Source organism: Scyliorhinus canicula, chromosome 11 (assembly GCF_902713615.1).
Source record: "Scyliorhinus canicula chromosome 11, sScyCan1.1, whole genome shotgun sequence".
NCBI lineage: Eukaryota > Metazoa > Chordata > Chondrichthyes > Carcharhiniformes > Scyliorhinidae > Scyliorhinus > Scyliorhinus canicula.
Window position 1 is genome coordinate 25,076,647 of NC_052156.1, and position 25,694 is coordinate 25,102,340.

Consider the following 25,694-nt stretch of genomic DNA (forward strand, 5'->3'; position numbering starts at 1 on the left):
GTGTTAGAATGGACCTCTGACATCATCACACTTGAGTGTATTTTACCAGCAGTGGATGGCCAGCCAGTGCAAACAGCATGTGCTTCTTCAAAACATGCAATTGAGCGCTTGTTAAGTGATTAAAGATCCAATTGAATGACATTCTAAAATTGACTGAGGCCATTGGAGATGGCCAGGGTGGGACCCAATTCGCACACCATTTCGCTGGTAGGCGTTTTGCTTCGGCATTGGTGTTGATATGATGGCTGCCATTGTGAGTGAAGTATGGACGACGGCACCGGTTATTGGTGCTCGCATTGATGAGCTGCGAGATATCCTAAAGAGAATGGATGAAACGGAGAAGTGAGTCCTGCCAGTCAATAGGACAGTTTTCTCTGTGGGGCTCACCTTCAGTCTTTGAAAATCCTGCTGCATGTTATGTTGAACATCCTGGTTGATTTGTAGTGATGGGCCAGAGAAAGAGTATCTGCGTGCCTGGTCTCCCGATTGGAGCTGGGGGTGAATTCCCGGCCATTTGAGAACTGGCTGCCATGCTTTCACAATCTCGATTTGAAGGCTGGGTGTTTTGAGTTCGATGGAGCACATTGTATCTGGTCTTTGAGACCTGGGGTTGGTCGGCAACTCTGACCACTGGTCTTGCGTTGTCTTCTCGATGTTCGGCGAGAAGGGTCGGAGGCGGCCGGATGTGACAGGTCTTCGCCATCCGCCAGGGCCTAGGTTTCTCTTTCTCGGGGCTTCGCAGCAATGACATGGCGGGAGTGCAATGGTGAAACTCTGGATGGATCCTGATGTTGCTCAACGATCCTCTCGTAGCTTTAAGCGATTCAAGGTTATATTATCCTGCGGTTCATCATTATTCCTGAATTTTATTCCCTTGTGATTTTAGCCCGATTCCATGTTATTGCCTTTTATCTTGTTAAGGGTGTATGATATATGAGCACAGAGGTATTTAATAATAATAACCTTTTGGCAGCATGGTGGCGCAGTGAGTTAGCCCTGCTGCCTCGCGGCACCGATGTCCCAGGTTCGATCACGGCTCTGGGTCACTGTCCGTATAGAGTTTGCACATTCTCCCCGTGTTTGCGTGGGTTTTGCCCCCGCAACCCAAAAAGATGTGCAGGCTAAGTGGATTGGCCACGCTAAGTTATCCCTTAATTGGAAAAAATTAATTGGGGGGAAAAAAAAAATCTTTTATTGTCACAAGTATGAAGTTATTGTGAAAAGCCCCTAGTCGCCACATTCCGGCACCTGTACGGGTAAGCTGGTACGGGAATTGAACCCAGTCTGCTGACCTTGTTCTGCATCACATACCAGCTGTCTAGTCCACTGAGCTAAACCAGCTTAACAGCCTGCTATCCTGTTATGCTGTGAAAATCATGCTGAGTTGGTTGCATGACATGAGGGTTGTGCAGTATTTACCTGTTTTAATGTACGGTAATCCTTGCTTTTATACTGAGGGAGTGTGTTTTTTGGTATCCTTCACTTGATTTATAGGTAAGATGAGTAGCGCCACAGCAGAGTGGCGCCACAGCAGAGTGGCGGGTAGGCGGTTTGGTATAGAGGAGGTTGGTATGGCCTTGCGCCCTCTGTGGGTGAGGGAAAACCCCTGCTAGAACTATTGGTGTACTTTTGTTATTAAGGAATAATTGCTTGTCTCCTATGAAGATACAGACAGATCATGTATTCTGGAAAAGACTGGATTCCTTTTTTTTCTCTAGTTGGAGTCTCTGGGGTTGTTGGGGTGGGGGAAAGTATGTACTGGCACCTGCCTGGACATGATCGATTAATCCTTGGTTATCCAGCGATTCTTGTCTTTCTTGTCGTCTGTATTTACTTGACTGGGTCATGAGTGGTGACATGATTACTTGGCTCATGTAATGTACAGTCCTGGATTTTAAAAAATATTTCATATTTGACAAGAACACCAACATTATTTTTGTCTTCTCTTTTAACTGCAAAAGGTTGTACTGTGACTCTTTTAAATGGGCATATCATCCTGTTGTTAGGGTCTCTGATGAAGGGAAGTAGGTGGAATCTTGTTGATGTCCAAGTAGCACCTCTGGGGTCCTAGTGTTGGGGGTTGTTTGCTTTGTTCAACATGCATGAATGATATGCACGTCCGTCGCCTGTTGGCCCCTATTCTAGTGTGTCTTTGATCCTAGTTTAGCTTGATTTTGAGAAAGGTAAGTGTCATAATATACACCAGTATATCATGGTGCAGACACACACTGATGGACACACGCAGGGACCAATCAACATGTACTAACACCGCAGCCAATCACCAGTTAGAATACACACACTATAAAGGCAGAGGGCACCACGGTTCACGCTCATTCTGGGTGCTGCCTCTGAGTGTAATAAGAACTCATCCAACCCAGCACAGACTTACAACACGTGCTGAGAGAATCAACTGGTTCGGACAAGGCTTGGATCTCTAGTTTAAGTTAGCATCATTTAGACCCACAGTCAACATGTGTTAGTTAGTTAGAAGTAGTTAATAAAATTGAGTTGAACCTTCATCAGTGTTGGAAGTGTCTGTTCATCTCTCAAGTCTACACTAGCCAACACTTCATGATACCAGGAGTTGAGGGATGCTCGCAGTTCTGAGACCTACCTTTCAGTGATCTGCCTTACACCAGTCTCGCGCCATCCTACAGAATGGACTCCGTTCGGCCGCCGCGGCGTCTCCGCATTGCAGGGAATCTGGGCTCGAACTGGAAACTTTTCAAACAGCTCTTCCAGCTGTACCTCGAAGCCAGGGACCTGGAAGCTGCCTCGGACGCACGGAAGATTGCTCTCTTCCCCTTCACCACGCTCTGCACATTTACAACTCGCTCACCTTCGATGAGGGGGAGGACAAATCAAAGTTCAAGACCATAATTCTGATGTTCGACAGCCACTGCGCGTCAAGGTCAACGAGAGCTTCGAGAGATACATGTTTCAGCAGCGAATTCAGGGCCTTTCCAGTCCTTTGTTACCCACCTCGACGTCCTTGCGCAGTCCTGCAACTACGGGTCCACCTCTGACTCCATGCTCCATGACCAGATTGTTTTTGGTGTTCGATCTGAGCCCTTGCGCCACCAGCTACTAAAAGTAAAGCAGCTCACTCTCTCCACGGCCATTGAGACCTGTGTAATTCATGAACATTTAAAGCGGCAATGTCCCGCAAAGTCCCGACGCTGCCTGCCGTGTGGCAAACGAGACCACTACGCTGCAATGTGCAGATCTTCCATGCCTGCTGTTTTTTCGAAGGTCCACCCAGCCCCACAGAGACGTCAGGGCTATCCAGCCTGCCATCAATGAACCTACTCTAGACCTTGATTCCTGCTGTGCCTGCAATGACCCACAGGTCCCGTTCCAAATCGGCGTCGTTACTACGAACAGGATGTCCCCCAAGCGTGGCACTGAACCCGTCCATGTCCACAGCGTCAGCCAGGATGATGAGTGGTGTGCCACCCTTAAGGTCAACCGGCCCCCTGTCAGGTTCCGCCTGGACACTGACACTTCTGCCAATCTCATTGTGTCGTCTGATTTTCGCAAGCTCTGCTAACAGCCTGCTGTCCTGCCATCTGCGTGTAAATTGCTGGACTACAATGGCAATGCCATTGCCGCCAGCGGCTCCTGCCGCCTTGAGGTGACACATCATGCTCACACAGTCGTTCTCCCGTTCGAGATTGTTGCTTCCTCAAAAGCCTCCTTGCTTGGTGCCCAGGCATGCAAGCTGCTCCACTTAGTGCAGAGAGTACACTCTCTTCAAGCGATGTGTCTGCATCCTCTGACACAGACTTCAGGGCACAACTCGACTCCATCATCCAGCAATACCATGATGTTTTCGAAGGCATGGGCACGCTCCCCTACACGTACAAAATCTTACTCAAGTCCAACGCTACGCCTGTCATTCACGCACCTCGCAGAGTCCCAGCGCCCCTCAAGGATCGCCTCAAGCAACAGCTCCAGGACCTCCAGGACCAAGGAGTCATTTCTAGGGTCACGGAACTCACAGACTGGGTAAGCTTCATGATCTGCGTCAAGAAGCCATCCGGCGAGCTGCGGATCTGTATTGATCCGAAAGATCTGAATCAGAATATCATGCGGGAGCACTACCCAATTCCGAAACATGAGGAGCTCACGCCCGAGATGGCCCACGCCAAACTATTCTCAAAACTGGATGCCTCTAAGGGTTTCTGGCAGATCTAACTAGATGAGTCAATCAGGAAGCTGTGTACGTTCAACACACCCGTTGGCAGGTTCTGCTGCAACCGGGTGCCATTCGGCATCATCTCTGCCTCCGAAGTTTTCCACCGGATCATGGAGCAGATGATGGAGGGGATTGGCGGCGTCCGGTTATATGTCGACACATTATTATCTGGTCGTCCACCCCGCAGGAACACATTGCCCGCCTTCAGCGTGTTTTCAGGCGCATACACGAACACGGCCTCTACCTCAATAGGGCCAAATGTTCCTTCGGCCAGTCGAGTATCAAATTTCTGGGGGAATCACATCTCCCACCAGGGGGTGCGTCCGGACGAGGTCAAGATTGCAGCAATCACGTCCATGAAGACGCCTGAGGACAAGAAAGCGATCCTCCGGTTCCTGGGTATGGTGAATTTCATCGGGAAGTTCATCCCGAATCACGCCTCACACACCACGGCCCTCAGAGACCTGATTCGCAAAACCACAGATTTCCGATGGCTCCCTGCTCACGAGCTTGAATGGCAGGAGCTGAAGGCCAAGCTTTCCACGGCCCCAGTGTAAGCCTTTTTCGACCCGACCAAAGAGACCAAAATCTCTACTGATGCCAGTCAGTTGGTGATTGGTGTCGTGCTCCTGCAACGAGACAAGGCCTCGTCATGGGCCCCTATTGCGTATGCGTCTCGGGCGATGACTCCCACAGAGCAGCGCTATGCGCAAATTGAGAAAGGGTGTCTCGGCCTTCTCACTGGAGTCGTGAAGTTCCACGATTATGTCTATGGACTTCCGCAGTTCACGGTTGAAACCGACCACCGCCCCCTTGTAAATATTATCAAAAAGGACTTGAATGACATGACGCCTCGCCTCCAGCGTATCCTACTCAAGCTGCGCAGGTACGACTTTCAACTGATCTATACCCCTGGCAAGAACCTTGCCGATGCCCTCTCAAGGTCAATCACAACTCCGTGTGATCATGACGGCTTCATTTGCCAAATAGTTGCCCACGTTCAGTTTGCAACCACCCATTTGCCAGCTACGGATGTACGACTGATGCAAATTCGCCGCGAGTCAGCGGCTGATCCACTTCTGCAGCGGGTGATGCGCCTAATGTCAGACGGGTAGCTCAAGGGCCAATGCCCGCAATTTTATAACGTCCGCGATGACCTGGTGGTTGTCGACGGGGTGCTCCTGAAATTGGATCGCGTCGTCGTCCTACAAAGCATGCGCCAGCTAGTGTTGGAGCAACTCTATGAAGGCCATTTAGGAATCGAGAAGTGCCGCCGCAGGGCCAGAGAAGCCGTCTACTGGCCGGGCATCAACGATGACATTGCCAATGTGGTGCTCAACTGCTCTACCTGCCAGCGTTTTCAGCCCGCCCAACCACGGGAGACCCTGATGCCCCATGAGCTCGTCACATCGCCTTGGACCAAAGTGGGCATCGACTTGTTCCATGCATTGGGCAGGGACTACGTCATCATCATCGACTACTTCTCCAGTTAGCCGGAGGTCATCAGGCTGCACGATCTCACATCTTCGGCTGTGATCAGGGCTTGTAAGGAGACATTTGCCCGACATGGCATTCCGCTGACGGTCATGTCAGACAATCGCCCCTGTTTCGCGAGCCAGGAATGGCCCAGCTTCGCCCGACACTACAACTTCGAGCACATTACGTCCAGTCCCCTATACCCCCAATCCAATGGGAAGGCGGAAAAGGGGGTCCATATCGTTAAGCGGCTCCTCAGCAAGGCCGCCGACGCCAGCTCAGATTTCCATCTTGCTGTGCTGGCCTATCGCTCCGCCCCGCTCTCCACTGGCCTGTCGCCTGTTCAGCTGCTAATGAACCGCACCATCAGAACGACGGTGCCAACAATTCTCGCTCCCAACCTCGATTATGTCCCCGTGCTCCACCGCATGCACATGTCTCAACTGCAGCAGAAAACTTCCTACGACTCATGGGCTGCTGACCTTCCCGACATCCATCCACGCGACAAGGTTCGCATCCACCTCCCGGATGGTGGCTGATCTGCGCCTGCTGTCGTTCTAAGGTCGGTGGCCCCCCGCTCCTTCCTGGTCAGCTTACCGGATGGATCCATTCGGCGCCGCAATAGGCGTGCTCTTCGCCTGGTTCCACGGGATCCTCCGACCAGCTCTTTATACTGATCCCTCCATGGACTGTGTGGCGCTTCCGATCACTTTGCCTGTCCCTGACAGTGCTGCAGCCCTCCCGGCTCCTGAGGCGCCAGCCATTGCCCCCCCCTTGAGGCGGTCAACCAGAGTTCGTCGCCCACCTCAGAGACTGAACTTATGAACTCTGTACACATGTGGACTCTCTGAAATGCTTTTTTTCCCTATATCCTTTATTGTTGCATTCGTTATCCAGTGATTTGTAAATAGAATCGTTGGTTGTTCCAGTTCATGGTAGTCATCTGCACCAGGCACCTTCCTCTGTAAATAGTCTTGTTCCCTGTATATAGCTTTGTACATATGTCTTCGCACCTCACATGTAGCTAGGTACATTTTCCACACACCCACACTATTTGTTATCACATGCCTATATCAAAAAAAATTTTTTATAAAAGGGGGATGTCATAATATACACCAGTATATCATGGTGCAGACACACACACAGGGACCAATCAACATGTATAAACACCGCAGCCAATCACCAGTTAGAATACACACACTATAAAGGCAGAGGGCACCACAGTTCCCGCTCATTCTGGGTGCTGCCTCTGAGTGTAACAAGAACTCATCCAGCCCAGCACAGACTTACAACACGTGCTGAGAGAACCAACTGGTTCGGACAAGGCTTAGGTCTCTAGTTTAAGTTAGCATCATTTAGACCCACAGTCATCATGTGTTCGTTAGTTAGAAGTAGTTAATAAAATTGAGTTGAACCTTCATCAGTGTTGGAAGTGTCTGTTCATCTCTCAAGTCTACACTAGCCAACACTTCAGTAAGGTAATAGTAACTGAGTAATTATCTGGGGCAGGTGGAGGGTATGTTGGGCGATGGAGTAGGTCATCCTCCCCCAAGCTTCTGCACTCTCCTTGAGATTTTCTTCTCCTGGGGATGTTGTATCCTGTTGGTTGTGGGGCCTGAGTGTGAATCTGAGTACTACAGTTCAGTGTTAGAGTCTACCTTCAGTTGGGGATGAGGCTGAATGGAAAGTACGTCACCCTCCTCAAAGTGGTCTCATATGGGGACTTCCAGACTGTCATCCATCTTGAGGCTCGGGCTCCCTTGGAGAGGCAGTGCCCTGTTTCTTATGAGATTATGCTGTCCTGTTCCTGGTATCCTTTTTGTGAAAGTGGACAATGCCAGACCATGTCTGACATCTATTGGCCTATCCTGGTGCACCTCTCACTCTGGGATTTCCTTTTCTTATCTGGATAGGAGAGGTGCTGATACAGGCACTGATTTGTTATCTTGTTTGGGGGTGGTGAGGTGCGTGTTGTGGGTGCGTGCTCCTGTAAAAGTACAGGCGGGTCTCATGTCCGAGAGGATGACGTTATAATGTGTCATTGGTATCTCTGGCGTAATTGCAGTTGGGGACTGAAAAGGGATTCCTTTTCCAAACTCTGCAGGTTTTCCCTTTTTTAAAAAAAAACTCTGCAGTTTAAAAAATATTTTGGTGCACGCCTGAACGGGTAATGAAAATCTTATCCTATATTTTCTTTGGCTGTGTGAACAATCGCTACACATGAAGGTGTGAACAATGTTACCATCTTTACCTGACTTTAACCTCTTCGCTCCCATTCTCTAGCTTATCCGTTCATTGTTTTTTGTTGTATAAACAGAAGTACCAAGTTTAATGATTAAGCTGAAACAACTGTGTTGGTGTTTCCCTGTCTTTTTCTGTATTTGTGTACGTAAAAGCGCTGTACTCTACCAGTTTTGAGTGTTTGTTGCGAAAATTGTAAAAATGACAAAACTCTAATAAAAATATATATATTAAATTGGCCAACTTGTACTTCTGGTTCTTTATTTAATCTTGTAATTCTCCTGTGATCTAAAAATCATCTTCAAGACTCCCACTCTTTTGTGTCTGGTTTAGTTCTTCAATTTATGCCTGGCTCTTCTAATTTTCTGTCCCGGGCTGTTTTTTTTGGAATAGTTACAGGTTTAAATGTCATTGTTCCTTTCAGGCTATAAGTGTTGGTTTCTCTATAGGTAATTTTCCTGCTTTTGTCGGTTTGAAAGAATCCTCGCTATTGTGGGCCTTTTTAAACAAAAAAACATTTTTTAACTTTCAAGACTGTGAACTCTGCAGAAGCTCTTTTTCTTTAACAAGGAAAGTTTGGGATCCAACTGAAAAGAGATTCTTTTTCCAAACTCTGTAGGTTTTCCCTTTTTTTAAAAAACTCTGCAGTTTTAAAACAATTCTTCAGACTAGCAGCAATTTTGTTTTTCACTGTAAAATGTTGCTTTCCCAATGAAGAAGCGCTCCTCTTAAACTCTGTAGGGGTTTCTCTTTAACTTGTAAAAAATCACTTCAATGCAACATGGCTGCCATATTTTGTGGTGGCGCTGAAGACTCCTTCACCTCTCTTTCAGCTTCTGCAATCAGCTGAGACCCTGGGACTGCCATCTATTCTCCAATGTAATTACAGCTTTTATTGTAATTTAGCTCACTTATAGGGTCTTAGCTTTTTGTTGTATTTTTGCTCACCTGACTGACCAGGTTTTTAACTGTGTCACTCAGGTCTTGCAGTGGACACCCACTCACTCTGGTGGATTCCTCAACTTCTGTTTTAATTTTCTTCCAAGTCTTCAATTTTTCATTTTAAGAACAACTTAAGCTCCTTTTAAACAGCAGTTTTCCATACTTTGGGATTCTGTACTTGGTTTGTTGTTTAAAATTACACCTTTCTTATCACCGCTGATCACCATATGTATTATGAGTTTGTTTGATGCCTCATTGATGAGACCTTGAGACCCATGTATTTAAACATGAACACGTTATTGCTAACCTTTAACTCTGTGCAGATTCCAGTTACTGTCGTGCATGGTGCTGTTGTCTCCATACAGGCTTCTTCTAGAGTGTTATCGGAGCCAATTACCACATGACTCTACACATCATACTGTGGACAGTGCTATTCTCAAGTCCCAGGTTAAGCCTTGCTCTGCCAAGCACCATTACATTACATTACACTGGCATGCAGGCACATGAAATGAAATGAAATGAAAATCGCTTATTGTCACAAGTAGGCTTCAAATGAAGTTACTGTGAAAAGCCCCTAGTCGCCACATTCCGGCACCTGTTTGGGGAGGCTGTTACGGGAATCGAACCGTGCTGCTGGCCTGCTTGGTCTGCTTTCAAAGCCAGCAATTTAGCCCTGTGCTAAACAGCCCCATATGCGACATCATATAACATGATTCATTTGTTTTATTGGAAATTATGCAAGAAGGCCGAAAGCAATGTTCTGGTGCTGGCGGCCCTTGCGAGGTAGCACCAGCATATCCAACTGCATCAGCTAATAATGTAGTTAATGCCTCAGTCCCCAGGTTTTATAGACTTGCTTATGTTGAATATGAATTTGTACATCTCAGTATGTTAAACAAAATACAGTTAAAGTAAACTTTTGAGCAGCTGAAATGAGATTTACATTTTAAGCCTTGGAACTATTTTTAAAGTGACGTATTGAAAGTAAAGGGCTTCTCTGTTGGTGAGATAGCTACCTCAGCTGTGTCAAAGTAATGACTCCTCAATACAGGTGCCTCAAGGAGTTAGAGAGGAAAAACAGAATGCCAGTAATTTCAGGCTGCTCTCATGCACCTCCTCAGGGACCACTTCCTTGCATCACTGACAGCGATTTTAAATGACTGCAGCAACAGTACTGGATGCTGATGTACCACAATTTCCTGTTACTGGACAACACGCTAGTCGCCTGCCATGGTCCTATATCCGGGCCATTTTCAGTTTGGCAGATGGTGACGGCTATTTGAAGAGTACCTATTCCAATTAAGGTCACTCAACAAAAGCCAAATGGAATTATCTGGTCATCTTGCCTGTCCGTCCACCCACTGATGCTGAAACACAGCATGGAAATGGAGGTTGACCAGCAAAGGGACTCCTCTGTCCAGGCCCTGCCATGGCCATCAGACCACAATTGCAGCTGTGGGCTGTCTAGTGGAGGGTTTGTTCCTCCATGATGACAGCCAGATAGCTGTGGCCTTTTTAGCAGTGAAAACATTATAAATCTCATCAGTGGGTGCCACCTTCATGAGTTGCCCGCTTTCCATGTCTTACCTGCATCAGCAGCTTTTAATTATGGATAGTGGGGCTGCGAATGTGCTATCCCTGGAGGACATCCAGTTTGCACTCTAGGCTTGGAAGCAGACCATTCCTGCTGATTAAACATTGTATCAGGCACTACGCCACATGGGAACTTCATCCAACTTTGGGGTTCTGATCTCAGAACAAAAATCCTGTCACAGCCAGGCAAATGGTGCAACTGTAGAGCACTGGTGGATGAGGGCCAGACTGAATAGAATTTAGTTTTTAAAAAACTTGTCGTAAGGGATAAAATGGCGGGTAGTACTAGTGGGAGAGGAGCGGGCTTGTGCAGTATGTTACGATTAAAGTATTGAAAGTACATGGATGTTTGCACATTTTTGCCTTTTTTGCTTTCTTTCTGTTGATCTCTGTAACTGTTTACAAAGCCAAAAACTACCTCAATGAAATTGTTTATTTAACAAAAACTTGTCGTGGTTATTTGTAGAAATTTCAGAAAAACTTCATCTTTGAAGTTTCTGACAATATTATTCATTGGGTGGCACAGTGGTTAATGCAGCTGCCTCACAGCACCAGGGACCTGGATTCAGTTCTGGCCTTGGGGACTGTTTGTATGGAGTTGGCATTTTCTCCCCATGTCTGAGTGGGTTTCCTCCAGGTGCTCCGATTTCATCCCACTGCCCAAAGATGTGCCGTTAAGTGGATTGGCTGTGCTAAAATTGCTCCTCAGTGTCCAAAGGTTAGATGGTTACTGAGGGTTATTGAGTTTGTGGGGGGAAGCCTGGGAGGAGTGCTCTTTCAGAAGGTCAGAGCAGATGCGATGGGCCAAATGCCCTCCTTTTGCACTGTGGGGATTCTATGAATTCCGAGCAAGTTTGCTCCTTTCTGATAAACCACCTACAATGAACAACTTTGTCACAATTGTTTTTTGAGCCCGTTTATCCTTTCTGCTTCAATTTTGTTTCCGCCATGGTAAGTTACTGAGAGAAAAAGGTGCATGTGACTCTTTTAAATCCATTTTGCACTTGACCGCTTTGGGCATATGTTCCTAACTTGTCTGGATCGATTCAGTTCATTTCTTCTTGAACCTAATTTCGCTCATTTGAGTAATTTGTTCTAAACAATCTTGCACAGAGTTAAATCAGTGAGTAGTTCTTGACCAGTTGGTATGTTCTAGTTTATACTTGTGGTTAGTTAATGGAAAATTAGACAGGTATTGTGTTTTGGGTTACATTTTCTAGAAGCGCCCGTTAAATAGAATTGTTAGGATACTGGACCAGACCCTAACTTTGTTAGGATACTGGACAAGAATCTCAAACAATTATTTTTAATTTGTAAAACTGTGGTAAAGGATACTTCACCCCAGGAGTGATGATACTGACCAATAGGTATCTTTTATGCCAAAACAAACTTAAATTTAAACACAGAATTAACCACATTAACACCAAAGAAGTAAATTTAAACACAGAATTAACCATAATAACATCAAAGAAGTAGAGTTACAATTATCCGCCAAACAGTTCTTAAACACAAGGGAAATCTTAGACTTATTATCTATACCTGCCATTAACTCATATTAAGCAAGCCAGTACAGCTCAAATGCCACTTGTAAATAAAGTTAACAGATTACTTGTTTAGCTGTGTCGAGACATTTTGAGAGATATACCTTTTCAAGAGCAGAACCGGTACACTTCTATTCAACTCAGCAACATTTGGCAAAACCTCTGTTCAAATTCGAAACCTGTCTTGTCAAACTTATCCTCTGGCAAACTGCAAAACTACAGACAGACCTGGCTCCGCCCATTAATTACATCACCTGTATACCACCAAGTTCCATGATCTGCATAGTTGGGACTTAAAAACCACTCCCCCATAAATTACCTAATATCTCAGGAATTTGCAGCAATCATAACAATGTTCGATTAGGGAAACAAGTAAATGGTTAGAATCAATCACGACCTCAACATTTAGGCCATCTTAATTAAAACTTTCGCAGACACACAGTCTGGATACCTTAACCTAGGTTCTTTAATAATATTGCTGCAACAAATATATATCTTAACCCAGGCATTTAAAAACGTTACTGCAACAGATATGAAATACAATACATATACCAATTTCTTACATGCATCACAGAATATAAATAGCCATCGAGTGAAGGCACGGCTAAACTCCGTTAAACATAGTTAAAATAGCCAACCAACACTCATTCTCTTGCTATTGTGTCAAGAATTGCTATGTGGTGGAGCCATCACTGGGCATCTCACAATTGTGGGCCCCAGTTGTGGGTTGAACAAGGAGCTGATTCTTTTTTTTGCGAATCTTTTTATTGGCATTTCCCATATTTATAAAGAGTTGTATATATACACATCACATTTTTCTCGCCTGCGCTAATTTCCTTTATTATACAGAGAGGTTTAGTTTGTCATTCGTTTAACTGACCCTACATGCATTTCGTTGCCCTCTGGATCGGTCTATGGTTCCACCCCATTCCCCGTTGAACCCCCCCTCCGCCCCTGGCTTCGGCTGTGCTTTTCTTTTATTTTCCAGACAAAATGGGGGGAAAAAAGGGGGAGGCTCCCCCTCATCTCTCATGGTTTCCCCACCTTCCTCCCTCCCCCCACCGGTTGCGCAGCCTTTTGGCACCTCATCTATCTTGGTGTTTTAAAAAAAATTCTTATTAGGTTACTCCTTGTTGCTGGCCTCGAACAGGATTTGGAACAGTCCGACAAACTGCCCCCAAGTATCCAGGAAGCCTTCCTCTGATCCTCGGGCGGCGTATTTAATCTTCTCCAGGTGGAGAAATTCCGAGAGGTCAGCGAGCCAGTCTGCAGCTGTGGGTGGTGCTGTCGATTGCCAGCTGAGCAGGATTCTCCAGCGTGCGATTAGGGAAGTGAAAGCCCCCTTCCCCATGTGTAACTCTGGCTGCTCCGATACCCCGAAGATTGCCACTATCGGGCATGGCTTCACCCTCACCCTCACCCAACCTTGGACATTGCCTCTGAGAAGGCTGTACAGAACCCAGCAAGCTTGGGGCAAACCAAAAACATGTGGGTGTGGTTGGCAAGGCCCCTCTGGCATTGCTCACAGGCCCTGGGGTACCCTACTGCCTCTTGGCGGAGGAAGTGTTTTTTAAAATAAATTTAGAATACCCAATTAATTTTATTCAATTAAGGGGCAATTTAGCGTGGCCAATCCACCCACCCTACACATCTTTGGGTTGTGGGGGTGAAACCCACGCAAACACGGGGAGAATGTGCAAACTCCACACGGACAGTGACCTAGAGTCGGGATCGAACCTGGGACCTCGGCGGCATGAGGCATCAGAGCTAACCCACTGCGCCACCGTGCTGCACTCGCGGAGGAAGTGTTTTATTTAGAGGTGTCTCATTTCCTGTCCTTTTGCTAGTCTCCAATTCCTCGTCAGTTTGTCTAGTGTCGCCAGTCTGTGCCCTATGTAGAAGTCCCCGACTGTCAGTGTGCCCCCGTCCTGCCTCCATCTTTTGTAGGTGGTATCCAGCATGGCTGGGGGGAATCTGTGATTGCCGCATATGGGAGCCATGGAGGACATTTTGGCTATCCCCAAGTGTTGTCTCAGCTGGGTCCACGTTCTCAGCGTGGCCGTTACCACTGGGCCCGTTGTGTATCTTGTTGAGGAGGATGGGAGTGCTGCTGTGGCCAGGGCCCGGAGGGTCGTTCCTTTACAGGATGCCTCCTCCATTTGTACCCAATCTTTGTCGTGTTCTTGTACCCACCCCTCACTCTTTCTGCCGTTGCTGCCCAGTGGTAGTATTATAGGTTTGGTAAGGCCAAGCCCGCTTTGATTTTCCTTCTTTGCAGTGTCTGTTTGGGAATTCTCGGGTTCTTACCCCCCCACCCACACACACAAACGCCATGATTAGACTGTCTACATTTTGGAAAAAGGCCTTGGGGATGAAGATCGGAAAGGATCTAAACAGGAAGAGGAACCTTGGCAGTACGTTCATCTTGATTGTCTGCACTCTCCCTGCCAGAGAGAGTGGGAGTGAGCCCCATCTTTGAAGGTCTCTTCTTACTTCCTCCACCAGGCTGGTCAGGTTCCACTTGTGGATCTGTGCCCAGTCTCTGGCCATCTGGATCCCCAGGTAGCAGAATCTGTTCTGGGCTGTTTCGAACGGGAGCCCCTCCAGCTCTCTCCCTTCCCTGTTTGGGTTCACTGGGAATGCCTCGCTTTTGCCCAGGTTAGGTTTGTAGCCTGAGAGGGTTCCAAACTCTTTCAGTATTTGCAGCATTGCCGTCAGCCCATCCTGTGGCTTTGAGATCTCTCCTCTAATCACGGCCTTCAGTGCCTCCCCGAATGTGGAGGGTGAGACCTCCATGTATTGGTTGTTACTAACGTAGTCATCTATGGCCTGTGATGTTTTTTGACAGAAAGCCTTGTCGGCCAGGAGGTCCGTCTCCAGCCTCCATGTGGGGTGCTGGGCATGGCCTGTCTCCAACTTCACATCCATATAGTGTGGAGCGTGGGTCAGAGACAATGATCGCGGAGTACTCCGTTCCCGTGATCCCTGGACGCACCGATTTCCCCACTGCAGAGAAGTCGATACAGGTGTATACCTTGTGTACTTGGGAGACGTATGAAAATTCCTTCTCTCCCGGGTGCAGGAAACTCCATAGGTCCGCCACCCCCTCTGCTCCATAAATGCTCCTAGTTCCCTAGCCATGCCAGTCTTTTTCCCTGCTCTGGGGTTTGATCGGTCGGTCAGTGGGTCCTGTACACAGTTGAAGCCACCCCCCATGATCACTTGGTGTGTGTCAAGGTTGGGGATTTCTGCCATAGTCTTCTTTATGAATTCTGTGTTGTCCCAGTTGGGACCGTACACATTTACCAGTACGACTGGTGCCTCTTCCAGGACACCACTGACCATGACGTACGTCCCCTTGGGTCCGTAACTGTCTTGGTTTCTGTAAGCCTCGTCCTCTTGCTAATTAATATTGCTAGCCCTCACCCCGTAACATGAGTGATATATCTGTGCCACCCAGCCCTTTCTTACCAGCAGTCGATTCTTCTCCCTCACGTGCGTCTCTTGTTGGTAGATTGTGTCTGCTTTAAGCTTCTCAGGTGGGTGAAGACTCTTTTCACCGGGCCGTTGAGTCCCCTTACGTTCCAGTAACAATCCTGGTGAGGGGGTTTGCGACACCCCGGTCCTGCGGGATCAACCATACTTACCTTGTGGATGCGCCCCTGCACGCCGGGGTTTCCCTTCATTAGGGGGCCGTCCAAAATGGCCACGGTCGCCGGTTTCGCCATGAGGTCGGGCCCCAGTGCTCCGTGGTTTCCTTTTGTCCAGGCGGCACCCAACATGGCCGCCAGCTATGTGTACGCCACGTGGCTACGCCCCTGCACTCCAGGGTCTCCCTTCGCCCTGAAGCCCTTCCGAGTGGCTGTTTGTGGCGCCATCTTGGTTCCTCGCCCTCCTCCATGCCTGCCGAGGCCTGTGTTCGTGTTGCTTATCTACCTCACCCTTCTCTTTGCTTCTCTTTTGTGCTGCGCTCTCCCCCCGACTCCTCTTCCCCACCCCCCCATAGTCCCTGTTCCTCTGTCACCCCCCTTTGTTCTTCCGTCCCCCCCCTTCTCTTTATGCCAGGCGCTCCTTCTCCTATGAGGCGCCGCGGCCCTCCTTTCTTCCTGCCCTCTCGAGTTGGCCGTCCTCACTAGCACGGTGGCCCCCCTCCCAGTACTTGCCCTGCTCGGGTCCTGTTTTACCTTCCTTTTGCTGGCCCTTGTCTCGCCCTCCTGTCTGCCTTTCTCACCCTCATTCACCTTGCTTCGTTCCCTCCCATTGCATTGAGAGATGGAACGAGCCCGGGAACGAGTTAGCACAGTCCCACGCAGTACACCAAACACGTGTACGGTTTGTGATCTCATTGTCTCTGTTTGCGGTCTGCCCTCCGCTCTTTGTTCCGATTCTTTCTTCCTTTCTTTTCCATCCCTGTCGCTTTCATGATGGCCGTTGCGGCTGTTCCTCCCCCAGTTTGTTCGCTCTCACAAACTCTTCTGCTGCCGCTGGGGTGTTAAAAAACAGCTCCTTCCACTCAAATGTTACCCAGAGTTTGGCCGGGAATAAAATCCCAAATTCACATTACTTTTGTAGAGTGCTGATTTGGCCCTGTTGACTTCAGCCCTTCTTTTGGCCAGGCCCGCCCCAATGTCATGGTATACCCTTATGATCTTCCCTTCCCACGTGCTCGATTTCGCCTGCCGGGCCCACTTTAGGATTTTTTTCCCTTTCTTGGAACCTGGAGAGCTTCACAATAATCGCTCTGGGCTGCTCCCCGGATTTGGGCTTGGGTCGGAGCGACCTGTGCGCCCTGTCGATTTCTGGGGGGTTTGGAAATTTCTCCCGTCTCACTAGCTTGCTCAGCATTTGGGTGATGTAGCCTGTTGGGCCTCTGCCCTCCATTCCCTCTGGCAGACCCACTATTTTGACATTCTGCCGTCTGGACCTTTTTTCCTGGTCCTCCACTTTCCCTTGTCGGCTCCCCAGGGTCGTTACCAGCCTTTTCACCTCGGTTTCCTGAGTTACCATCCTGTCGCTTTGGTCCGAGGCGGCCCTCTCCAACTCCTGAATCATTTTCTCCTGCATCTCCACCTTCCTTTCCAGGCCATGCGCTGCATTTTGTCCGTTGTCTCCGCCAACATCTCATTCATCATTGTGTGGAGCTCTGTCCTGAGTGCCTCCCTCATGGCATTTATCTCTGTATTTATCTCCTCCTTTATGGCGTTTATTTCTGTTTTTAGCACGCTTCTCCATTCCTCCCCCTGTGCGCCGGGGGGGGGGGGGGGGGGGGGGGGGGGGGGGGTCGCCACGTCCTGTTCCTGCTCCGCTGCTCGGCGCTCTAGCTTTTCCGCTTCCTGGTTGGCCTGAACCTCCGCCTCGCCCCGTGGGGTCGTCTGCCTGCGTGGCCGCAGCTCTTGCTTTTTTGCTTTTTTCCTTTGCCGTCGCTGCTGCTCCTTGCATCTCGCCGACCCCCGATTTATTATTATTTTCAGGCATATTTCTGTTATGTGCCTTTCTCTTTTTTTTTCCTGGGTTTTGGTGCGAAAAAGAGATTCTTTTTTTCCCCCAAAATATTTTTTTTAATAAAAAGGAATTTTGTTTAGAAAGTTTTTTTTAAAAAAAAGTTTTTTAAATTGTCAGGAGAGGAACAAAAAGGTTGAATACAAAAATTATTATTTTGTTTTTGTCGTATTCTCTCTGTGCTCCGACTTTCAGGCAGTTTCTTGTTGCGATCCCCACTCCTCCTCCACGTGCAGCACACCGGGACCAGTCTTTTTTTTTTCCTCTTCAACTCCATGGAACGGAGCTTTGAGACCTGGGCAGGGCGAGGGAGGCCAGGGACGGTTTCGCTGGACTTTAATTTGTTTTTAAAAAACCCACTGGGAAAACCCCCCAAAAAAGCCGCGATTCTGCGGGACCCTCTTTGCTGCGGCCGCTCCATTCGTGATCGCCACCTAAGGAGTTGATTCTTTGAGGTGAGGGCGATGAAGGGGAAAAAATGGTTTAATAAGAGACCATCTGTATATTTTCAACTTGACCCTAATATCCAGAATAGTCTTGATACTTTGAAACGGCTTTAATAGTTGATTAATTCTGTATAAATCAAATGGCTGGTTAGGTTTAAAATGAGTGGATAATATGCAAGTCAATTTGACATTTATTTCTCTGTTGAGGTTGTCTCATGGAAGTGTGCTTTTACAAGATATCCAATAGGTGGAGCTATGCATCAAGTAAAACTGAAAACACCATTTTGATAGGGCAGTCCATTTGCACAAAGCCAATTCCAATGTGATAGCGATCATATTTAAAACAAATGTTGCTTGAGGGATAAATACTGGCTCGGCTACCTCGGATAACTCCACTCTCTTTGAAATAGTGCCATGAGATCTTTTACAACCAAGCAAGCAAGCAGATGGTACTTTGGTTTAACGTCTTGGCTGAAGGACAGCACATCCAACAGTGCAGTAGGTTCTCCGTGCTGCACTATACTGTCAGCCTTGATTTTTGTGCTCGAGCCCTGGAGTGTCTGAACTCCTGCTGCCCAACATATTAACTTAAAAATCTTTTTTCCCCTCATGAGATATAGTATAAAATTCTTCATTTAAAATTAATAATTACACAGAAAACCAATGAATAATGCATAGGATAATAGCTTTTTTCAGTAATTTAGTTCTTTCAAAGAGTAAGACAGTGTAAGACGAGCAAAGTGAATCTGCTGAAACAGTTCTTTGTGCTTCAGAGGTGAAATTATGACCAACTGAGCCATGGCTGATGCATATAATAATAATCTTTATTGTCACAAGTAGGCTTACATTAACACTGCAATTAAGTTACTGGGAAAAGTCCATAATCGCCACATTCCGGCACCTGTTCGGGCACACGGAGGGAGAATTCAGAATGTCCAAATTACCTAACGTCACATCTTTTGGGATTTGTGGGAGGAAACTGGAGCACCCGGAGGAAACCCACACAGATACAGATAGAACGTGCAGACAGTGACCCAAGCTGGGAATCGAACCTGAACCCTGGAGCTGTGAAGCAACAGTGCTAACTATTGTGCTATCGTGCTGCATATTATGGCCAAGTATTAAGGGTTACAAACCACTCCTGATTTAATCATTCACTTTTGTATGAATTAAATCGAAATATTCATTAATTTATGCTACGACACCCCGGGCTAATGTGCAGTTGATTACAGCCCCATTTAACCAGGAGTTGCAACACAATTGAATTTACCAATAATTTTTAGAAAAATACCCAAAGTTTTTGGCCCCTGGCTGCCCAATAATTACAATCACCAGGTTTGTAAATTTAAACACAATTTTAAAAAAAATTAACCCAAGAACTATAATGAAATATGCAGCAAATATAATTGGTTAACTGTGTAATTCCTAACCCCCACTTTAACTTCCCCACCCTCTCTCTATCTATATATATATATATATATATATATTAATTTTTTAATAAATGTTTTTTATTGAGTTTTCATATTTTATATATGACAAATTACAAATTATTAGAGAGAAAAAAAGAAAACACAAAAATTTAACATGTATATTTACAGGTAAGCATCTTCATAACAACAATTGTGGCCGCCCCCTTTAGCCGGCATACATATTTTACATTCCCCAATATGGCCGAGGCACATGTTTATAGGCATTTATTTACAGTTTGATTTTGGGCCTTAGCTAGCCATCAAACCCCCATAACGAACCCGTAGCCCGCCCCCCCCCCCCCCCCAAAACCCGGCTACCTTCCCCCGATTCCCGTCCATTTTCCCCTGATTCTTGGCCACCCGACTATTCTTCCTCTTGTACGTTGGCCACAAACGGGTCCCGGAACAATTGCATGAATGGCTCCCACGTTCTATGGAAGCCGTCGTCTGACCCTCGGATGGTGAATTTGATTTTCTCCATTTGGAGAGATTCCGAGAGGTCGGACAGCCAGTCTGCAGCTCTGGGCGGTGATGCTGACCGCCAGCCAAACAGGATTCTACAGCGGGCGATCAGGGAGGCAAAGGCAAGGGCGTCCGCCCTCCTCCCCAGGAATAGATCTGGCTGGTCTGAAACCCCGAAGACCGCCACTATCGGGCATGGCTCCACCCTCACCCCCACCACTTTGGACATAGCCTCGGAGAAGGCTGTCCAGTAATCCACAAGTCTGGGGCAAGACCAGAACATGTGGGCGTGGTTGGCCGGGCCTCTTTGGCACCGTTCACATCTGTCCTCCACCTCTGGGAAGAACCTACTCATACGGTTTCTTGTTAAGTGGGCTCTATGTACCACTTTTAGTTGCGTCAGGCTGAGCCTTGCGCACGTGGAGGTGGAGTTGACCCTATGCAGTGCTTCGCTCCAGAGTCCCCACCCCATCTCCATCCCCAGGTCGTCCTCCCATTTCCTTCTTGTTGCATCCAGTACGGTGTCGTCCCTTTCTACCAGCCGGTCATACATGTCGCTACAGTTCCCTTTCTCTAGGATACTTGCGTCCAGTAGGTCTTCCAGTAGTGTCTGTCGTGGCGGTTGTGGGTACGTCCTTGTCTCCTTTCGTAGGAAGTTTTTGAGCTGCAGGTACCGTAGCTCGTTCCCCCCAGCTAGCTGAAATTTCTCTGTCAGTTCGTCCAGTGTTGCGATCCTGTCGTCTGTGTATAGGTCCCTGACTGTCAGTGTCCCCCCGTCCTGCCTCCACCTTTTGAAGGTGGCGTCAGTCAGTGCTGGTGTGAACCTATGGCCTCCTGCATGGGGACCTCCCTCCGGGCCCTCGCCACGGCAGCACTCCCATCCCCACCCAAAAAACACTCCAGCAGCCCAGTGGTGACAGCCACCCTCCAATCCTGGAACCAACTGCTGCAGCAATTTGGCCTGACCAAAATGTCGGACAAGGCTCCCATCTGCAACAATTATATATATATTTATTATATACACACAAACACAGGGTGGCGGAGAACGGTGAAATACAGGGGCATCTTTCTTCAAAGTTAGCTCCCAGATCCAGGTCTCCATTTGCAACCTTTAATGGTTTCACAGTAGACTCATTCATTCAGGTTCTCTGTAGGTTCAGAAATACATCAAATGATACTCTTTTTAGAGGGAGAGAGAGAGGTCCTCGTTCCTGTGCTTCCAGGAGTGAATTTCTGCTTTACTTAGATCTCTGAAAATCATCCCACTCGAGCAGGATCCAATCTCCACCTGTTACCGGGCAGAATACGGCCTATTGGCTACCAGCCAATCAATTGAACACAGTCACACCCAATCCCTCGGGTGTCGAAGCCTGAATCTTGCTGTCCAAAGCTAGCCGCGCCAAATACTAGGTTGCAACATATTGACTTCCTCCTTCTCTCTGCTACTTGAGTTAAAGATACATTTCCTTAAGCATCTGTGGATCAAAAATGATAATGGCAAAAGTAAAGAAAGGGAAAATAAAGGAATTAGGGAAAATAAGGGAATCAACAGAAAGTTATGAATTCGCCTTGAATCAAGTGAGGTAATCCACAGTTTGAAATTGGCTATAGCATTGAAAGGGGAAATGATGGGGTGTGAGTTGTTAAGGAGTGGGAAAAGTGATCAAATAATGAAAGGGAGGTGGGGTCAGTGGTTAGTGTGCACAACATCTGGGGTCTGTCTGCAAGTAAGAATACTTGGATATGAAGTTGTTCAGTGGAGAAAATGAGTGGGGAGAGGAATTTGTTTTTCAAATTACTTTAAGCATTTTTATTAAAATGTTAATTTAAAGTTTACACAAAACCCCCAAACACTAACACAAAAAACAGTATTAAACGCCCCAATAACAATATAAAGTAATTCCCACGCTGCTGGTCCTAGTTCTCTCTCTCTCTCTCTCCCCCCCCCCCCCCCCCCCCCCAAAGCTAACAGTGACCAACTCTTTAAATTCAATTTTAAACGTCTGCCACCAACGGTAAAACCTTTCCACCGACCCTCTGACGGTGAACTTCACCTTCTTGAGATGCAAAAGCCCCCATCAGGTCACCTAACCATGCCAAGGCGCTTGGCGGTGGAGTCGGCATCTAGCCCAAGAGGATCTGGCTCCTTGCCAAAAGCGAGGCAAAGACCTCTCAAGAGCGTCTATCCCTGCCCCCGACCCGAGCTCCGGTACATCCGAGACTCTAAAAATCGCAACCAGTGGGGCATGGCTCCAACCCCACATTCAGGATTGCCGATGTGCTTTCAAAAAACAACATCCAGAAGCCCACCAGTTTTGAGCACAACCAGACGATGTGCGAATAGTGCGCCAGCCCCCTCGAACGCCGCCCACACCTATCCTCTGCTTCACTGAGAAAACAGCTCGTTCCAGCCTTCGTGAGGTGAGCTCGCAACACTACTTTTAACCGAATGAGACTCTGCCTCGCACAGGACAAGGTCGCGTTCACCTCCTCAGTACCTCGTTCCAAACCTCCTCCTCTACAATTGGCCCTAGCTCTTCTACACATTTTGCCTTCACTTCCTCAAACGAGTCCGTTTTCTCCCATACTATCCGCTTATATATGTTCGACGTGCTGGTCATCTCCAACCCCAAGCAGGACACAATCCGCTTGAGCAAGGTGGAAGGCGGCTTCACCAGGAAGGCAGGAAAATACTTTTTGATCCAGCTATGCACCTGGAGATACCTGAACTTGTCGGTGTCCATAAGCCCATATTTCTCCTTGAGCTCCCACCTTAGTAGTCTTCCGAAGCTGCTCTCTAATTGGGCCCAAAGCCGCCTCCACCATAGCTTTAAAAGACACCTTCATTTGCTGGCCATGCTTCTTAAAACGCTCATCCATCTCCCTACCGAACTTCTCCAGTTCTTTGGCCATTACTGGTGACATCATGTCCAGGGTGGTAAGCACAGCTGCTTCCCCCGCCATCTTTGCTGAACCTTTCATTGGGCTTGGTGCCCGGGATTTCACTCCTCCGCCTCTCTTCGTGCCTGATTCAACATCCCCGATTACCCTTCACTTGCTCTGAATGGCCGTCGTAAAATCCCTCAAAAAGGACAAAAAGCTCGAAGTGCTGGGTAGCACAGTAGCACAGTGGTTAGCACAGTTGCTTCATGGCCATGATAAATTGTCATTAGTGTAGGGTGGGTACTGGGTTGCAGGGATAGGCTTAAGTTGGGTGCTCTTTCCAAGGGCTGGTGCAGACTCGATCGGCCAAATGGCCTCCTGCACTGTAAATTCCATGATTTCTATGACCTGCGGGGAAGCCACCTAAAATGCAATTGGCTGTTACATGCGCCTCACCGGGACACCGGGAGAGAATTTATATTCTCACTCTGCCGCCACCCCTCCCCCCACCACACAATAAATTTTATATTCATGGCAGTAATGCTATTAAAAGCCCGGGTTAAGGTCTGTATTTGTTGCAGTAATATTAATGATGAACCTAGGTTAAGTATGCAGACTGTGTGTATGCTGAAGCTGTAATATAGGGGTTATAAAAGCTAGGTCGTGATGGTTTTGAACCATTTACTTGTTTACATATAGGGGCTAATGGAACATTGTTATGATCGCTGGAGATTCTCTGGAGAATAGATCATTTATGAGGGGCTGTATCAGACCGAGCTAAGCACGTCATGTGACATCTTGGTGGGGTGGGGATGAAGTAATTAATGGGAGGAGCCAGGGCTGACTGGAGTTTTATAGTTTGCCATAGGATTTGAATCTGACAAGACAGAATGATTTAAAGTTAGACAACAGTTTTGCCAAATGTCTGGTTCTGCTCTTGAAAGGGTCGCGCTCACTCTCCAAAAGTGTCTACACAGCTAAGCAAGTAAACCAGTTTTATTAACTTTATTTAAAAGTGGAATTTGAATTATATTGGATTGCTTAATTGGAGTAAGTAGGAGGATTCTAGATAGTAAGTTCATGTTTTTCCTTGTGTTTAAGAAATGTTTAACTGACCAGTGTAAAGCTATTTCTTTGATAATGTGGTTAATTCTGCGTTTAAATTAAATTTTGTTTCAACACAAAAGATACCTATTGGTCAGAGTCATCACTTCTGGGGTGAAGTACCCTTTCCTCACAGTTTTACAAATTGTTTGTGTTTCACGACCTGTATCCTAACAAATATTGGGGTCTAGTGTGGAAGAGGGCAAAAGGTAACGTTGCATCAAGGCATTCAACTAACACACAGCACAGTGGAGCTAGTAAAATTATAAAGACCAAGGTGAAGGTAACATACCTGGGGTTAACTGCAGAATGGGGACTTTTTTCTAAAAAAAAAACACAATTCAGATGAACTATTAAACAGGCAATGCACAGTTAGCTGTTTGCTAACAAAAGAGGGAGCACAGCTGCATTAGTTTTTGAAAAGAGCATTTCAGTTTGAGCAATGCATAAAATTCTGTATCATTTTTTAAATTACAGTTTTTGAAGCAAAATCAGTCTGATGGGTCTCCCAACTGCAACAGACTCAGTTGGCTATTCTTGCATTGCCTTACTCTTTGAATTGACTGCAAATCACTGGAAGAAGCTATCATCCTATACATTATTCCTAATTTTCCATGTAATTTTTTATCTTAAATGAAGGATTTTTTGCTATCCCTCGGGGGAGAATAATATAGAAATGTGTAAAAGGACATTTATGTTATTACATTGTGCAACAGTAGTTCAGTAGAGAGTGGGTTCATATTCTGATTTCCTAAATCATACGACAGGCATTCATAATCTCCTACACGGAAAGTTCTCGATCTCTGGCAAGTTACTGATATCCAAGTTACTGAGCAGACATAAGACGAGGAAAAGGAAAATGACGCAGCTGCCCCTCCTCCACTCTCGCATCATTATTGAGGGAATGATGAACTCCAGAATTTACTCCCAAAAAGTGCAACAATTGTGTTAACTGGATGCTAAAGTGTTACTGAAGTTACCCATCAAAATATAGTTCTCTTGTGCTTATTGAAATTTATTTTCTTTTTAGGTGGGTGTTTAAACAGCTATATGACAAGGGACTGGTGTACAGAGGAGTAAAGGTTATGCCATTTTCTACTGCATGCAACACTCCACTGTCTAATTTTGAATCACATCAAAATTATAAGGTAATACTTAATTTCAGAATTCCTTCAAACATGCTTTGCATCATTACAGCAGTACTACCACTCTATTGTGGTCTTGAGAGGCTCCTTTGAATTTTCCGCAATAAAAGCAGATGCTTTGGGACCGTCATTCACTATATTTTGCACAGGAAGTGTAAATTCTTTTTTTAATAAATATTTTTATTCACCATTTTCACATTTTCTTCACAATTTACACCCCACCAACAAACAGTAAATGGTAACGAATACAATGTCATTCCCCTTATCAACAACAACGATCCTATTCTCCCACCACCCCAAACAACGGCCTACCTAACAAAATAAGCATCAAATAAAACAAACCCTCCCAAGGTGGGAAAAAAAAGAAAAAGGAATCAGGAATCGCCTATGGTCATCATTGACATATGCAGTCCACCCCCCGCCTTTATATTCAATGCCATCCAATCCCTAAAAGAGTACCGTGAATGGCACCCATGAATTGTAGACACCCACCTCCCCTCCTAGACTCTTCCCCTCCACTTCCTCTTGTAAACTCCTCCCCCCCAACCTCGGTTCCTTCCCCCAACTTTTCACCCTGGCTAGACTCACCGAAAACTGCTCTACCAGGCTCCGATGGCCGCAGCCCCCCCCCCCCCCCCCCCCCCCCCCCCCCCCCCCCACCTCACCCACCTCACCCCCGTTCACTGGCCGGCTTA

The 25,694-nt window shown here is 46.9% G+C and overlaps 1 protein-coding gene across 2 annotated transcripts in view; it reads left to right on the plus strand.

Moving 5' to 3' along the window:
• The window catches only part of iars1 (isoleucyl-tRNA synthetase 1), a 273,512-nt gene that overhangs the window by 27,977 nt on the left and 219,841 nt on the right, over positions 1 to 25,694 (plus strand). For both annotated transcript variants that reach the window (XM_038812610.1, XM_038812609.1), the window contains one exon: positions 24,885 to 25,002. In XM_038812610.1, coding sequence (XP_038668538.1) covers positions 24,885 to 25,002 — 118 coding nt within the window. The remainder of the gene's footprint in view (positions 1 to 24,884; positions 25,003 to 25,694) is intronic.